Raw genomic sequence first — 15,995 nt, forward strand, 5'->3', positions numbered from 1 at the left:
CTCGCATTCCGCCGCTCTGATTGCTGCTCGCTGCTCCAGGTACCTCCCCCTCTTCGCCTTTTGTCTTAGTGTCAGGCAGCAGCCCAGTTTCCTGTTGATACCGGAATGTTGTGAATGGGCAGGGAAACGCCACCTTCTCCTACTTCCCTCTGCCTTTCTCTTTCTCTCCCGGCCGCCACAGCTGGGAGAGCCTCTCTTGGCGAGCGCCTTCCCAGCTCCTGCCATTCCCTAGCCGAGACCAGAAAGAGAGCGAGGCCTTCGCAGCCTCCCCGAGAGCGCGCTTGAAACTTTCGAGGAAGGAGGAAAGCAAGAAGCAGCGGCGGCGCAGGAGGGACGCTTTGCCTCCTCTCCAGGCTGCGGGCGGCGGGAGCGGCAGGTGCAGGCGCAAGGGCAGCTCCAAGCCACGCCATGGAGGAGCAGAGGGAAGCCTGAGAAAGGGGTCCTCTTCCTCCCTGTCGTCGATGGCTGAAGCCTGGAGGCTGGAAGAAGAAGAGGAGGAGCTGAAAGAGCTCGGCAGAAGGCACAGGAGACCCAGCTTGAACCCAGCAACAGGTAGGCGCGAGAGGGCAGGGAGAGGGGCCCGAGGGGCTGGGGTCCGAAGTGGGGAAGGGAGGCACGTGCTGCAGGGGTGGGGGGAGAATTCAGCGCCCATATATATATATATATATATATATATATATATATATATATTCAGGAGTTAGGTTCATGCACTTCAAAGAGCTGTAGATTTTACTTCGATGCCCGTTTTTAGGGTTTTTTTATTGTCTCTGGTTGCCTTTCCCGACAAGCAACTCCACATGCTTAAGTCTCTTTCTCTGGGAACTGAAGTGATTGCAATGTGATATAGCAAGGGGTTGAGGGACAGTCAAGGTGTCTCTGGTGGTAGGCTCAAGCATCCTTTCTGATTCTGCCCTCCTGTTTCTGAATGTCCATTTAGTGCAGAACACACTGGTGGTCATGTGGGCCTGGCCCTCAAATCCAGTCAAGACATGGGCTGTTACGTTGCACCTTAGCCGTGCCCCAGTAGCATAGAGTTTGGACTCTGTCAAAAAGGGAGTGCACCCCATTTCTCAGTCTATGCAGCGGTTTGACCTAGGGATTGGTTTGAAAACACTGCCTTCCCTGTGGTGCCCTCCAAATGTTTTAGAAGGACAGACATCAGCTTCAAGCAGAATGGTCAGGCGTAATGGGAGTTATAGTCCAAAATATCTGGAGGCTCCATTTGGGGAAGGCTGCTGTAATAGATATGCATAAGTCTTGTGGATGGGCTCAGTATTCGACTGTGGTGTTGCAAGCAACCGAAGGTTATGATGTCTGGGTCAGGGAATATCCTTCCCAGTTGGCTGCTAAAGAAAGGGGGGGGGGACGTTATTGGGTCTTCATGGAAGAACATTCTGGAACCACTTATAATCTTATCTCATGGTGAGTCAGATGTAGTCACTCATGGTTCAGTGAAAGGATCATATTCCAATACATTTTTTCTTCCTGGTTGGTGTAGTCTACTGTAAACTTGAACATTCCCTTTAGTTCTTTAGAATTCTGAACATTAACTTAAGGCACATCCAATGTATCTCTGGTAGTCAACATTGCTAAGTTTTTTACCAAAGATTTTTGTCCTTAACTATTTCTCTGTTTTAAGACCAGAATGTAGATCTTATGTGAAATAAGTATTCCTCCTAAACTTAGCAGGAGAACACTTAGTGATATAGCACATGTTTTGCATGCAGAGAATTTCAGATTCAGTCCCTGGGATGCAGGTCGGGCTAGGAATCTCCCCTGTCTGAAACTCTGCAGAGCCACTGCCACTCGGTATAGAGAGTAATGAGCTAGATGCGCCATTGGTGTATTTGTGTAAGCTTTCTATGTAACTGCATGCCTGAGCCAAGCCACACATAAAAGGAGAGGGAACACTGAAGGGTCATCTACTTTGCAATTTGGCATACTTCAAGGTTTCCACCTTGTTGACTTTGGACTGCTAACTTTGCTGACTTCCCAGAATTATCAGTAGTTTCTGTGTTTGAACAGTGGTAGACTATTCCATACCCAAAAGGTGTTACTGTAGTTTCTTTCCTCACCTCTTTGGCAGGGAACTTCCTTGTCTGATACCCTCAGAGGTATTTAAGAAACTTTCACTGATAGTTATACAGTTGTGGATTCTTATTAAGCTGGAGCAGCGTAGTTGCAGAAATGCATGCTATGGACTGCAGACTTGTAAACAGATTGACAGATTCCTACACACACACACACACACAGAGAGAGAGAGAGAGAGAGAGAGAGAGAGACCTGTCCATTCACTGGCTAGAAGACTGACTTGGGATCTTTTGTGTTTATGGTGGATCACAGGCAGAATCTATTTTATGCTCTTGTTGCCTAATTAAACAGCTGCATTTGGAGCATTTTGCTGGAGCCACTTTGGGCTCTGTGTTGTAGAAGGGCAAATGCAACTTCAGCAAACAAACAGTTTTAATTAATAAGCCTTCTACCCATACAATTTACTTTCAGCAGTGGAATCATGTTCCATCCAGACCATTCTCTGGGTTATTAGTGGCATGCCTTGAGGAAACAAAGTCAAGAATCTGTGCTAGAAAAACGTACAATCCAGGAGCTACCTGTAAGTATCAGGTGGTCAGGGACTCATGCCACTATCAGTAATAAGTGAAGAGTCAACTGGCAAGGAAGCAGGCCATGAGTAACCGCTAGACATTAATCTAAAACAGAACTACAGTATGTGTAATGCATGGCTGGGAAAACTCAGGCCAAAGGCAGTTTTTGAGGCTGCTCTTCCAGATCCTCAGGACTTTCTTCAGACCACTCCCCAGGTCACACACCCTTTTCCCAGACCACAACCCACACCGGACTCGACAGTGGAATTTGCTGCCAAGGAGTGTGGTGGAGTCTCCTTCTTTGGAGGTCTTTAAGCAGAGGCTTGACAACCATATGTCAGGAGTGCTCTGATGGTGTTTCCTGCTTGGCAGGGGGTTGGACTCGATGGCCCTTGTGGTCTCTTCCAACTCTATGATTCTATGATTCTATTCTATGATTCCATGTCCCTTCCCAGTAAATTTACCTAGGTGGAATGTGTCCTTGAACTGTGATACCGCCTCTTGCTTGCCTAGATGGATTGTGTATGTGTGTAAACCTCTGGCTTTTTGCATGGCCTACTTTAAGAGTCATGTTCATTGCTGTCTCAGTCTTCCCTCTGGCCCTGTCCACCACTGACATGTGGCCTCCTGAAGATTGTGAGGAAATGTGGCTCTCAAGCTGGAAAAAAGTTCCTCATGCCTCAAGTAAAGCTGCCCCATGCTGTTTGTGCAGATGTTCCAGGAGCCCTTTGCCCTCAGTTCCACAGAAAATTTCCTCAGCATGATACTAACTGCCTGAATGTGTGCAGAATCGTTGCCTAAATGCTTGTAGTCCTAAGCATACTTACTAAGGAGCAATTCATTTTGGCCTAGTATTTATTTATGAGTAAACAGTCTTAGGATTTTGAAGTTAACTGTGTGGATGGATGCATCTGTCGTTTGTTTAATGTCCTGGATTTAGCTCTGGCCTTGTGGTGTCTATGAATGTTGCAAAACAGGCACTTGCTGTACTTATAAACCCCCTGTTTATGTTATGCTGTTCTTTTAAAAAAGTTAAGGCTGTTCTTTTAAAAAAGTAATTCTTTATAAACTCATCAGTCACCTTTCTGTCGTTCAGTTTTGTAAGGGCTAGAAAACTGGCAAAATAATTTGTGTCCAATTTCCTCTAAAGCAACATTCCGTTCATAGAAGTATTATTTAATCTTAGCTCCCACATTAAACTTGTTCTAACTTGATTTCTAAAATGCTAGCTGGGTTTTGGACAGCAAAACAAGGTTGTATCAGAGAGATTAACTCACCAGTCAAAATATAATCAGAGAAATTACACAGGTGAAGGTACCGTATTTTTCGCCCTATAGGGCGCACCAGCCGATAGGACGCACCTCATTTTTTGCGGGGGAAATGAATAAAAAAAATTATTCCCCCCCCCCTCAGCCGCGGGGCTGGGGCTGGGGCTGGGGCCAAGGGAAGCCCAAGCTTCCCCTGACCCCAGCCCCCAGAACAGGCTGCTATCCGCAAGCCTTGCGAGCCCGGCGGCAACTCCCGCCGGGCTCGCAAGGCTTGCGGACACCTGCGCGAAGCACGGGGCACCCTTCGGGCTGCAGGCTGCTGCCCGCAAGCCTTGCGAGCCCGTGGGAACTCCCGCCGAGCACGCAAGGCCTGCGGATAGCTTCCTGAAGCCTGGAGAGCGAGAGGTGTCGGTACACACCGACGCCTCTCGCTCTCCAGGCTTCAGCGAAAGCCTGCATTCGCCCCATAGGACGCACACACATTTCCCCTTCATTTTTGGAGGGGAAAAAGTGCGTCCTATAGGGCGAAAAATACGGTAAGTTGGCTGAAGTGAAATGAGAGTTGGAATAGAATACAATTTTTAGAAGCAATTTTGCTCTCTGTTTTAAGCTACTTGGTAGTGTATTATTCTAAGAAGAATCCTGATTTCTAGATATATGTATTTGGGAGGTGCTAGGTTGTATCTCTTCACTCACACTTATTTAAAATACACATACTGTATATGTGGAATGTTTTGCTCTTTTTTCCTTTCCTTTACACAGACTTTCCTTCTGTGAATAAATATAGCAGGGGCCAATGTTGATGCCTCCCGGTCTCCAATTGATGGGGGCTACTGGAGAGCAAACCCATGCCATTTTGTGGTTCTGCCTCATTTTATGGCCACCTTTTTGTTTTACTTCACATTCCATGGCAGCCATTTTGTGACTAGAGCCTTCATCACTTTATCAAAACTCTAAATGTGCCCACTGGCCAAAAAAAGATGGCACCTCTTCTCTGGAGCACCAGAACCTTCTTCTACCAAAGGAATAGGGCAAGGTATTTTGCCAAATAATTTATTTGGGGTGGATTTTCCTTCTGCTTGGGATATGGCTGATCACAAATCAGACAATGATTAGAGACTGTGTGTAGTGTGTTGTTGTTGTTGTTGTTGTTGTTGTTACATCTTCACCTGCAGCATGTGACTGAGCCATTTGGATTTGTTCTGCAGCAGTAATAAAAAAAAAGATAGGATCAGAGAGTTGCAGAATACATGATGCACCCCACCTTCTTTGCTGCTTTGTAACTACCTTTCTGCATTGCACATGCTCCTTTCTCTTAACATTTATGTGATCCAGATTGTATGGGTTGATTTGTGAGGGGTTGCTTGGTAGATAACCTTCCTTTTAGGCAGAGGATTAGATTATGTGTGCCTTTGATCCCTTTCAGTTCTTCGATTTTATGATCCACAGTTCTCTTGGGTAGCAGTGATTATACATATGTACTGAATACCTGGCTGCATCTAAGCTAAAAGAATTGTACTTGTGAGTCCGCTCCAGAATCCAAGGAAGTCAGTAGGAAGAATCCATTGAAGTCAACTGGCTGCAGACCAAGCACTGCTGGAATAAATTAAGGATGGTAACAGAGGCTCTTTTGCTGTTATCTGTTGCAGCTTGTCCTTGGAAATGAACCAACATCACTAAGCATAAAGTGTGTTTTTATTTTACAGAAAAGCACTTGTCTGCTGACATTTGTACCAGGACGCAAATGGAACCATAAAAGTTGCATTTTTCAAGCATCTGTAAAAAAAAATAAAAAATTGTGCTGAAAAATGAAATATTATTTTCTTTTTTAAAAAAGGTTTAAAGCTTATTAACTAGGAGAAAGCTATCTTTTTAAGAAAAGAAAAGAAAAGAAAAGAAAAGAAAAGAAAAGAAAAGAAAAGAAAAGAAAAGAAAAGAAAAGAAAATCCAAGTTGGCCTCTCCTATATATAATGAAAAGTATCTTGTTTATCTGGGCAGAGTCAAATGAGTTTGTCAGGTTGCCCTTTTGGAAAATGTTGGACTATAAGGAGTACAACCGTGCTCCAGATAAAGTCTTGCTCACTCCACATGCGCACACCAATAATTTACATTAGAACGCTCTTGCATCTGTCCACAACAAGTTATTTTAATGCTGAAAAGATAGCATGGAGTATTGAGAACAAGGTCTATTGACGTATATTCACAAACAGATGCTGCAATACGAATAAAGGAGATATGAACAGTGGTGTAGCATGGGTTGCATTCAACTGCCTAACGTTGTCTGCATCACCCAGGAGATCACAGCTGCAGAGATAAGAAAAGAGTTGTTCCGTTGTCTGGAGAGGTTACTTCCTAGATTGCATGAATAAGCCGTTTTCAATGGAGCCTAGAGACGGAAGTGCACAGCTGTATTGCACCCCTAAGAATTTTGTCCCCGGGGCAACCGCCACTGTGGCTCCCCCACATGCTACATCCCTGGATATAAAAGCTCATGAAAATGTGCAGTAAAGGTGTTGGTTTACTTAGAATTAATTCTTCTTCTTCCTCCCTCTTCTGAAGCAAGCCATTGGGTCTTGTGCAGGTATTGGTCATGATCTAACACTAACCAGGGCTTTCCTTCAACTGGGATCTCTGACCCTTGGACAGGCATTCAGCCAAACATGTAAATACAAGGGCCAGCAACCTTTTTCAGCCATGGGCCGGTCCACCGTCCCTCAGACCATGTGGGGGGCCGGACTATATTTTTTGGGAAGGGAATGAATGAATTCCTATGCCCCACAAATAACCCAGAGATGCATTTTAAATAAGAGGACACATTCTACTCATGTAAAAACATGCTGATTCCCGGACCGTCCACAGACCAGACTTAGAAGGCGATTGGGCCGCATCTGGCCCCTAGGCCTTAGGTTGCCTACCCCTGACTTATAGTGTTCTTAGTTCCAACCTTTACCTTCCCTCCTAGAACTGGGACTCCTAAGCATGTTCAGCTGAATGTGCTTAGAACCTTCCTTGCAATCTGGAACCTTGAGTAGGGACCCATTGTGCATGGAACCATGCCAATTGCACTGTTTGTGCCCTCATGCATTTGGCTGAACACCTGATATCTATTCCAATCTAGCCCCTTCATATTTAAAATCAGTTTGGGGAAGTTCATCCATGATATGGAAGAGGCTGATAGGAGCAAGCATTCAATAGTGCATTTTAAGCCTGATCACCATGTGTATTAGATTCGGAATTTTTCTAGTTTCTGAGCTGGTTCAATCTTTGGTACATCACTTAGAGGTGCATTACTTACGACAATCAGCTAAATGTGTGAACTGCTTTTCTTGAAAAGCACTGTGTGTTATATACTATGAAGTGATATGTTGGCCTTTTTCAACATGCAAGTTGAAGTTGCTGTCATTGTGTGTAATACTACATAAACTTGGTGTTTCTCTTCCAGCCCCCCTCCCACATCAACTGCTCCATCATCACCTGCCTCTTGACAGGAGGTTTCAAGAAAGTAAATTATGGGATGTTTCCTGGTTAAAAACATAGGGTGGATTCCTCTGCCCTTTCTGCCTGCTCCATGGTTTAGTTGCCAGTTAGCAGCTCAACAGAGCATGTTTTATGCCACTTTAGGAGAAGTCTTGTTAAATAGTTTATTTCAAAGCCTCAGATTGCTTGCTTTTTATAAACCCTTTAAGTGTGTGAACCTTCCCTGTTAATGCATGTTCATTTGAGATAGGTGGGAGATTAAGGCTCCCTCATAGCAAAAGCATAATGAATAAAAGGCTGTTCAAATAACTGTGCATTGTGGGCTTGTGCAGCAGCTTTTTCAAAGATCCCAACATTTTTAGTTAGACTTCTTTATTTCTCCCTGCAGAAAGAAGTCTGCGATTATTATTTCAGTATCTAAGTTTGCATACCTCTCTCTCTCTCTTTCTCTGTTTTTCTGAAATATTTAAAAAGTATGTTTACATTTCTGAAGTTCTCTTGTGGTCAGGAAGATCAATTTCAATGTTTTATATAGGCCTTTACAATTCACATTCCCGTAAATTCACTTGAAAACTGGTAAGTTAATGTGTTAGGTGCAGGTTTCTAATGTTTCTTTCACAGTGGATGGTATCCATTGTGTTGGTAAGTGGAAAATCTTAGGATGTCAGCAAAAAAATGCACTATAGCTCTATTGCAGTTAAAGATGAATTTTAATACAATTTATTGCAGATGTAGTCCATTATTTTTTTTTTTTACGATAGTAAGTCAGTGATTCTGAAAAGTAGAAAATTAAGGCATTTGTGTGGTTGTCTTCAGGGAGTTCCATTACTGATTGCTGGAAAAAACAGGCTGGTGTTATATTATTCACTTCACAACTTAATCCTCTAGAAATATGGCAGACTATTGTAGCATTTGAACAGATGTAACAGCAGGTTTGTTTTTGTTTTGAATTTGCATGCTTGTTAAGTATGGCCTATGGAATTGTAACATAGGCTGAAAAAAGAAAAGCTGTTAACAGAACACTTTCCTAGCTTTTCCCCTTCTTGGCAAGATTGTAGCTTTACTGCTGCCATTATTGGCCTCTTTCACACATAAAGTAAAGTCAATATTTCACTGCAAATGTACTGATCTTGTCCACTTTGCTCCTCCTTGCTTACACTGAGAACAAACAACAACAACACCTGGCTTAGTTTAATGTCCAAACTACAGTTTGTGGTTTGTTTCACTCTCCAAAAACCACAATAGTTGCTTATTCTCGTTCACTGGAGCAAAACAAACCATAACCTGTGGCCTGGGTGTAATCCTGAAGAAAGGATCATGAGCTTTCCCACCCCTAAACTATGGTTTACTATTATGTGACAAATGGGCCATAGTGACTGTGGACTAATTCGCAAGATGCCTGGTGTGGGTGGCACTTTCCATTGTACTCATCACAAAGGAATGCCAACTAATGTAGCTATGTAATACCATTGCCCATTTTGTCATGGTAAATAACACTATTGGTCAGCAGCCATACTGAAGCAGCTGTTCAGATATTCTGTGGAGGAGGCCTACGGAATGCCTGTTTGGGACTTTTAAAGGAATGCCATACTTTTCTTTGGTTTCCTGACGGGTAGGTTGCCAGCTTCTTGGAGGCAAAATAATTAGTAAACAATGGGCCTTGTTAGAGGGAGCTGTCGCCATTCATTTAATTAAAGCGTCAAATTCAACGATATAAGCTATGCTAAAGGTCAGTGTTGGATAGTTTTCTTGCTTTTGATATATTTGGTAGAACATTTTCAGCAGTTCTGAGATAATGAGCAGTTTGTAATCCACAGCTCTGTGCTGCTTCATTCTTATTAATTCAAGGGGAAACAGCAGTTGGTGCACCATGCTAATAATTGTTCTAAAGCTATCCTTTTATGCTCCTTCACCGTATTGTAGAATTTATTAGGAGGAAACTGAAGTCAATTGTGAACATTTCAAATATGCAGACTCACTTAATATTGCATCTTAACTCCCTTATCCCCCACCACCCAATATTCAAATAACTGTTGTAATAGAGTGCAGGAGTATAATTGGTTTAGCTTAATCGGCAACCTGTGAGGTACTGTAGCTCAGTGATGTAACTCTAGCACAAGTCCTGCATATGGACAGTCCAGGTCCTGCAAAAACATTTAAGGTAGCAAACCTTGGAAAGATCCCGATCTGAGACCTTGGAACTAGAGCAGTTCCCCTATGATGAAAATTTACAACATTTTGGGCTTTTTAGTCTGGAATAGAGGAGGGATGTGAGTTATATAAAAGTATGAATGGTCTCATCTAATGAAACTTGAACAAAAGGACAGATGAAAGGAACAACATCTTCACACACCGGGTAGTTAAGCTGTGGAATTTGCTGCCACATGGTATAACGATGGGCACAAACATGGATGGCTTTAAGAGGGGTTTAGAGAAATTCATGGAGGATAAGACTGTCAATTGCTGCAAGTCAGTATACTTCAGAGTATACCTTCAGAGGCAGTATACCTCTGAATACCAGTTGCTGGGGAACATAAGTGGGGAGAATGCTGTTGCCCGTGGCTGTGGGCCTTCCTTGTGCATCTGGTTGTACATTCTGAGAACAGGAAGCTGAAATAATGGGCCTTTGGTCTGGTACAGCAAAGCTCTTCTTATATTCTTATGCTGCCAGTCAGCTGTCTACTCTTAGGCAATATTCAATGGGACTTACTTCTGAGTGGAAATGTATAGCACTGTGGAACCATGAAGTCCCCAATCCAAGTCATGGTTGTGCTATAAATTCACCAGGTGAACATAGGCACACTATCCTCTCTGTCTCCAAATCCCAATTCCCTGCCGCCAATAATAGCACAATATCATATGTGTGGCAAAATTTCCATATCTTACAACCACTATGTAATTAAATGCTACGCCTGAAGTTTCCCCACCCTGAATTTAGAGTGCTGTCTGCACTATTAACTATGATGCTGTCACTCCCTGACTGTGCTGCATTTTTCAGCAGAGTAACCCAGTCCCTGATAGTGGTCCATCCAGGTACAGTGGTACCTCAGATTAAGTACTTAATTCGTTCTTAACCTGAAACGGTTCTTAACCTGAAGCACCACTTTAGCTAATGGGGCCTCCTGATGCCGCCGCACCACCACCACACTATTTCTGTTCTCATCCTGATGCAAAGTTCTTAACCCGAGGTACTATTTCTGGGTTAGCAGTGTCTGTAACCTGAAGCATCTGTAACCTGAGCTACCACTGTATTAAGGGGCTACGCAGGAGAAGATGCATTTGGTGCCCTTTAAGGGGGGGAAAGATGGGGTCATGCTGCCCTCACAGGGCCAGTGCTGTATGGGTGGGATCTAATTCGTCTTCACAGCACTGTTGCACCAGCAGAGACATCCAAAGTGTGGAAGTGTGGAAGTCAATTATTTCTTGAAACAAGCTGTGTTGTGCTGCTGTCTGCTTCCCTGCAACATCTTGTTTCTTCACTGGGTGGACTGAACTAATCCTTGCTTGCAGTGAAGCAAGATGATTGAGGGATGTGCCCTGGGCTTGCATGAGCTGTGTGTTTGGAAGAAGTAGATCTCGTCTCCAAAATCAGCCTTATGCAGATCTGTTCATACAGTGCCAAAATGTAACCTATGTCCAGTTTTAGCAGGGTATGTTTTCAGTTGTTTCCTGAAAAGGAACTGTTTTCATGTGATAACTGATTCAAGCCACTGTGTCCTGTAGGGTATACAGTTGTTAAGGTGGGGGGGGGGGGGAGGAGAGAGAGAGTTTGCAAACATGTTATGACAAAGCCTGGTTAAAGTACAGTGTACACAGCATGGTATCAGAAGCATTAGGGAAGTATGCTATAATGTTCCCTTCAGGGCAGGTTTTACACAGGGTTGCCAAGTAACTAATCCTGCCCACTGTTCAGATTAAGATTTTGCAAAACCCCTGTTGGTACACAGCTTTCCAGTACGGTTTTGCTCTTGCAGTATACAAAAACTTACATTTCCCTCTCCTCCACATTAAGTTTTTAAAATGAAAATATTGTTACATACTAATCACCGTAAAACGAAATGTGTAGATGAGCTATACAATTAGGATGCAGTTTATTCCAGTTAATGTTGTGTATAATCTATTTATTATTTATTTCTCATAATTGCACCGTCTTGCAGTTTGTTATATTTAGGCTTGTCCACTTCCATAACCAAACAGAAATAACTGGTGTCCGAGTTTCTTTTCTGTAAGTAAATTAAGCAATCACTCTTAGGTTGCAGCAAGCCACTTTAAAGAGGCACTATAACACATACTTACTCACTGGGGACTAAATGGGATTCATTTGTGAGTAAACATGCATAGGATTGCTCAGAACAGAAATTTCTGAAGGATCCAATGTAGTTTAAACAATGGGCCAGATCCAGAGAACCACATGCTATCCCATCCACTTCTCCCCACTGAGGCCCCACCCCACCTGAAAAGCCTCATTGGAAGGTCAAATGAAACATAAGATGGTGCATTGGTACCGTATATCCTCAAATATAAGCTGACTTTTTCAGCATATTTTTTTATGCTGAAAAAGCCTGCCTCGGCTTATACTCGAGTGAGGCGGGCGGCTGCAGAGGAGCCCTTTCTCGACGCTCGTCCCTCCGCCCACCTCTCGCAAGGGCAGGCACTGGAGCTGCGGCTGGCAGAGGCGCTGCGCTGTGCCTCTCCCAACCGGGCTCCTATGCCTGCTCTTGCGAGCTGCTCTACACGAGCGGCTGCTCCTTCCTCCTCCACCGCCTTTTCCGCTGTCGGCGGCAGCGGAGGAGGAGCGAGCAGCCCGAAAGCAGCCTTTTCGGGCTGCTTGTTCTTCCTCCTCCGCTGCCACCACCACCAGGTTTGCGGCTTATACTCGAGTCAATAAGTTTTCCCAGTTTTATGTCCTAAAATTAGGTGCCTCGGCTTATATTCGGGTTGGCTTATACTCAAGTATATACAGTAACTACAGTGGTACCTCTGGTTACGTACTTAATTCGTTCTGGAGGTCTGTTCTTAACCTGAACTGTTCTTAACCTGAAGCACCACTTTAGCTAATGGGGCCTCCTGCTGCTGCTGCTGCACCGCCGGAGCACGATTTCTGTTCTCATCCTGAATCAAAGTTCTTAACCCGAGGTACTATTTCTGGGTTAGCGGAGTCTGTAACCTGAAGCGTATGTAACCCGAGGTACCACTGTACTGGTGGAAGGAGTAATTGACCAACATCACAGTAGAGGAACCTTGCATGAACAGCAATATAAAGACATAGAAAGCTGAGCCAGACCACTGTTTTGTCTGGCTCAGCCTATGATAACTTTCCAGAATTTCAGACAATAATCTCTCCTGGTCCATCCTGGATGTGCCAGTGATTGAAGGTGGGACCTTCTGCATGCAAAGCTGTTGCACTACCACTGAGCTGCAGCCCAAACTTCTCCTACAAACTTCTCCCATCCTTTTGGACAATTTCCCACTGCCACTTACGTTACCAATGTCTCATCCTGCACTGTTCAGGAGCATCAACCAACCTGCCAAAAATGAGTTTCAAGGGGCTGGAAACTTAGCTTTCCCCACCTGCTTTATAGTTCTCATCACTGGACCAATTATTGAAAACGCTAGGGAAACAATGGATCATACTTGTACAGAACAACCTTATGCATGTTTCCTTGTAGAAAATCCTATTTAGATCCCAAGTAAGTGTGCATTGGCTTGCAGCTTTAAGCAGCACGCTACAGGCCAAACTATGTATATATGGTATTCAGTAATTTCTTTACAGAAAGTAAAATTAATTATTTTAATAAGATACTAGAAATAAATGTCGAACTTCCTTCTGCTTCAGGTTCTCTGGATCCAGCCCAATGTCAACAACAAAATGGACTTTGTAGTGAGCTGGCCTTGGAGTTTTATGAACTGAATGTTAACGTACAATAACATAACTACTGGGGTCTGCTTTGTAGGTTGGCACCAGCCCCATCAATTTGCACAGGGAGAGTATTTTGTCTTTTATTAACTGTGTAGTCATTGTTTATATGCTCCATTTTTAAAAAAAGTACTCAAAGAGGTGTACAAAAAAAAGTATAAGTACAATAATAACTTACTACTTAATAAACTTTAGCATATTGGTACAGCACTAACAGCTCGACAATTAATTTAAAACCTGTCAAAAATTAAGTGAGCGTAAACTTTACCAAATGGCTGTTTAATTTCCAAAGCTGTCTTAAAACTAATGACAGCAGTAGCCAGCAACCCACCCATTTTATATACCTAGACCATAGGTAGGCAAACTAAGGCCTGGGGGCCAGATCTGGCCCAATCACCTTATAAATCTGGCCTGTAGACGGTTTGGGAATCAGCATGCTTTTACATGAGTTGAATGTGTCCTTTTATTTAAAATGCATCTCTGGGTTATTTGTGGGGACTGCCTGGTGTTTTTACATTAGTAGAATATGTGCTTTTATTTAAAATGTGTCTCTGGGTTATTTGTGGGGCATAGGATTTCGTTCATTTATTCCCCCCAAAAATATAGTCCGGCCCCCCACAAGGTCTGAGGGACAGTGGACCGGCCCCCTGCTGAAAAAGTTTGCTGACCCCTGACCTAGACTCAAAAGTCCAGAACCCCCCTCACAGTACTTCTGGCAGCTGTTCCCTTATCAAGGCTCCTGTAACAGGTGGATGAGGCATGACAGGTGTAAGCAGCCGTTCCCTGCCCCCGCCCTGTAAGGTATGTGTCAGGGGCTGGCAGGGCACTGACAAGTGTGCACCAGGAGAAGGGGGGCTGGAGTCTGACTTGGGAGACGAGGGCAGTGATCTGTGGGGGCCTGCACAAGCCAAGATGCAGGAATCAGAGGCAGGGGAAGCTTCAGAGCTGGGGGAAGAGGAGGAAAAGGCAGGCCAGGCAAGTAAAGGACCGGGCAAGTAAAGGACCCCACTGTCTCTTCAAACCAGGAGAGAATTGAAGCAAGAAGATCAGAAGCAGCTTCCATTCAGGTGTAGTCTCCAACAGTGTACAACATATAATCGTTTGCTAGGAATGGAAAGATAACATGTGGTATTCTCTGCCAGAACTTACTGGCATACTGCTAAGATTGGCACATGCCCAATAGAAAATCCTGAAGAATGTTTGCATACCGTTGAGAGATTGTTGTAGTAGTAGTAGTAGTAGTGGTGTATTGGGATGTGGGTGGCGCTGTGGGTTAAACCACAGAGCCTAGGACTTGCTGATCAGAAGGTCAGTGGTTCGAATCCCCGCGACGGGGTGAGCTCCCGTTGCTCGGTCCCTGCTCCTGCCAACCTAGCAGTTCGAAAGCACGTCAAAGTGCAAGTAGATAAATAGGTACCGCTCTGGCGGGAAGGTAAACGGCGTTTCTGTGAGCTGCTCTGGTTCGCAGAAGCGGCTTAGTCATGCTGGCCACATGACCCGGAAGCTGTATGCCGGCTCCCTCGGCCAATAAAGCGAGATGAGCACCACAACCCTAGAGTCATCCACGACTGGACCTAATGGTCAGGGGTCCCTTTACCTTTACCTTATCACCTCCATTGATGTGAAAAATGCCAACAAGAAGCTGTTTGCAAAGTTGAACGTGGCATGGTGGTTCCACTAATGGATGCTGTTGTTAAGCAGCATTTAAAGAGAGTAACCTATGAGAGGCTGGTCACACCTGGGGCTAGACAGTGCTTCCTTCATTCTCCAACACACTGGGTCTGCACTCGGATTATGGGCTTTATAGAAATCAGTCCCTGAGGTTTCTCAGATTTGCCATGAGCTGCCCTCTTGTGGCCACACAAAAGGCTTTCAGAAGTGCTGCAAGTTGGGGGGTGGGGACTGGCAGAGATTTCAATGCACAGCTCAGCTCCCTTGTGAGGGGAAATGGTCCGGCAATTAAGTTCAGTAACCTGAAAACATTCAGCATAGATGCTTATTAAATTAAAATCTAATGTCGCCTTTTAAATGCCAAAGTTTTACTTTATTTTTATGAACCTGTGCAGAATTATATATCCAGTTAACATAGACATGCTATTGCGATCAAATTTTGCAAATGACTATTGTTTGGTTGTTCAAAGATACCTTGGTGTGTTTTAACTATTTCAGGAACTGTGGTCATATAATTTTGCTTCGAACTTGAGTCAGCATGTGATATACCACACTCAGAGAGAGAAAATTATTTCAGTTGGCTGCACATGTTGCTGTTGGCATCCGTCTGTCTCGAGAGACAATGGAGTAAGCCTCCAGGGGTGAAGTGAAAATGCTGGGTTACAGGGTGCAAGCCTGGGCAGTGTGTATGAAGGTCCTGGGCTGACCAGACAAGATCACCTGCATTCAGTCTCACTGATGTCGTCCAAAGGAAAGCAGAGCAACACGTTTGGCACCAGTTTGGCTGCAGGAGTTACTGGAAAGAGGTGTAAAAGACATCAGCCAACCATCTTTGGGACTCCAGATTTGTATACGGTATTGGTCTCTTCCGCTCAGTCCTCCGGAGCTCGTCGTCACATGCGGGGGAAGTTCCTAACTCACTGATGGTTTGAAACTCAGCAGCTACCTTCACATGCACCATTGTAAATAGATGTGGTGTATTTGTTGGTTTACTCTTTATGAAAGGTTTGCGGTACAATTTCACTTTATTGTATTGTCAGACCTATACAGTGGTATCT

The 15,995-nt window shown here is 44.1% G+C and overlaps 1 protein-coding gene across 4 annotated transcripts in view; it reads left to right on the forward strand.

The window, feature by feature from the left end:
- Positions 1–426: 426 nt before the first annotated feature.
- Positions 427–15,995, forward strand: part of SH3D19 (SH3 domain containing 19) — a 65,937-nt gene continuing 50,368 nt past the window's right edge. For 3 of the 4 annotated variants that reach the window (XM_081875260.1, XM_081875262.1, XM_081875261.1), the window contains exon 1: positions 427–552. In XM_081875260.1, coding sequence (XP_081731386.1) covers positions 462–552 — 91 coding nt within the window. In that variant the 5' untranslated portion in view covers positions 427–461. The remainder of the gene's footprint in view (positions 553–15,995) is intronic. The other variant, XM_081875264.1, reaches the window with a different exon arrangement.

This window comes from Podarcis erhardii (assembly GCF_964252035.2).
Source record: "Podarcis erhardii genome assembly, chromosome: 9".
Taxonomy (NCBI): Eukaryota; Metazoa; Chordata; class Lepidosauria; order Squamata; family Lacertidae; genus Podarcis; species Podarcis erhardii.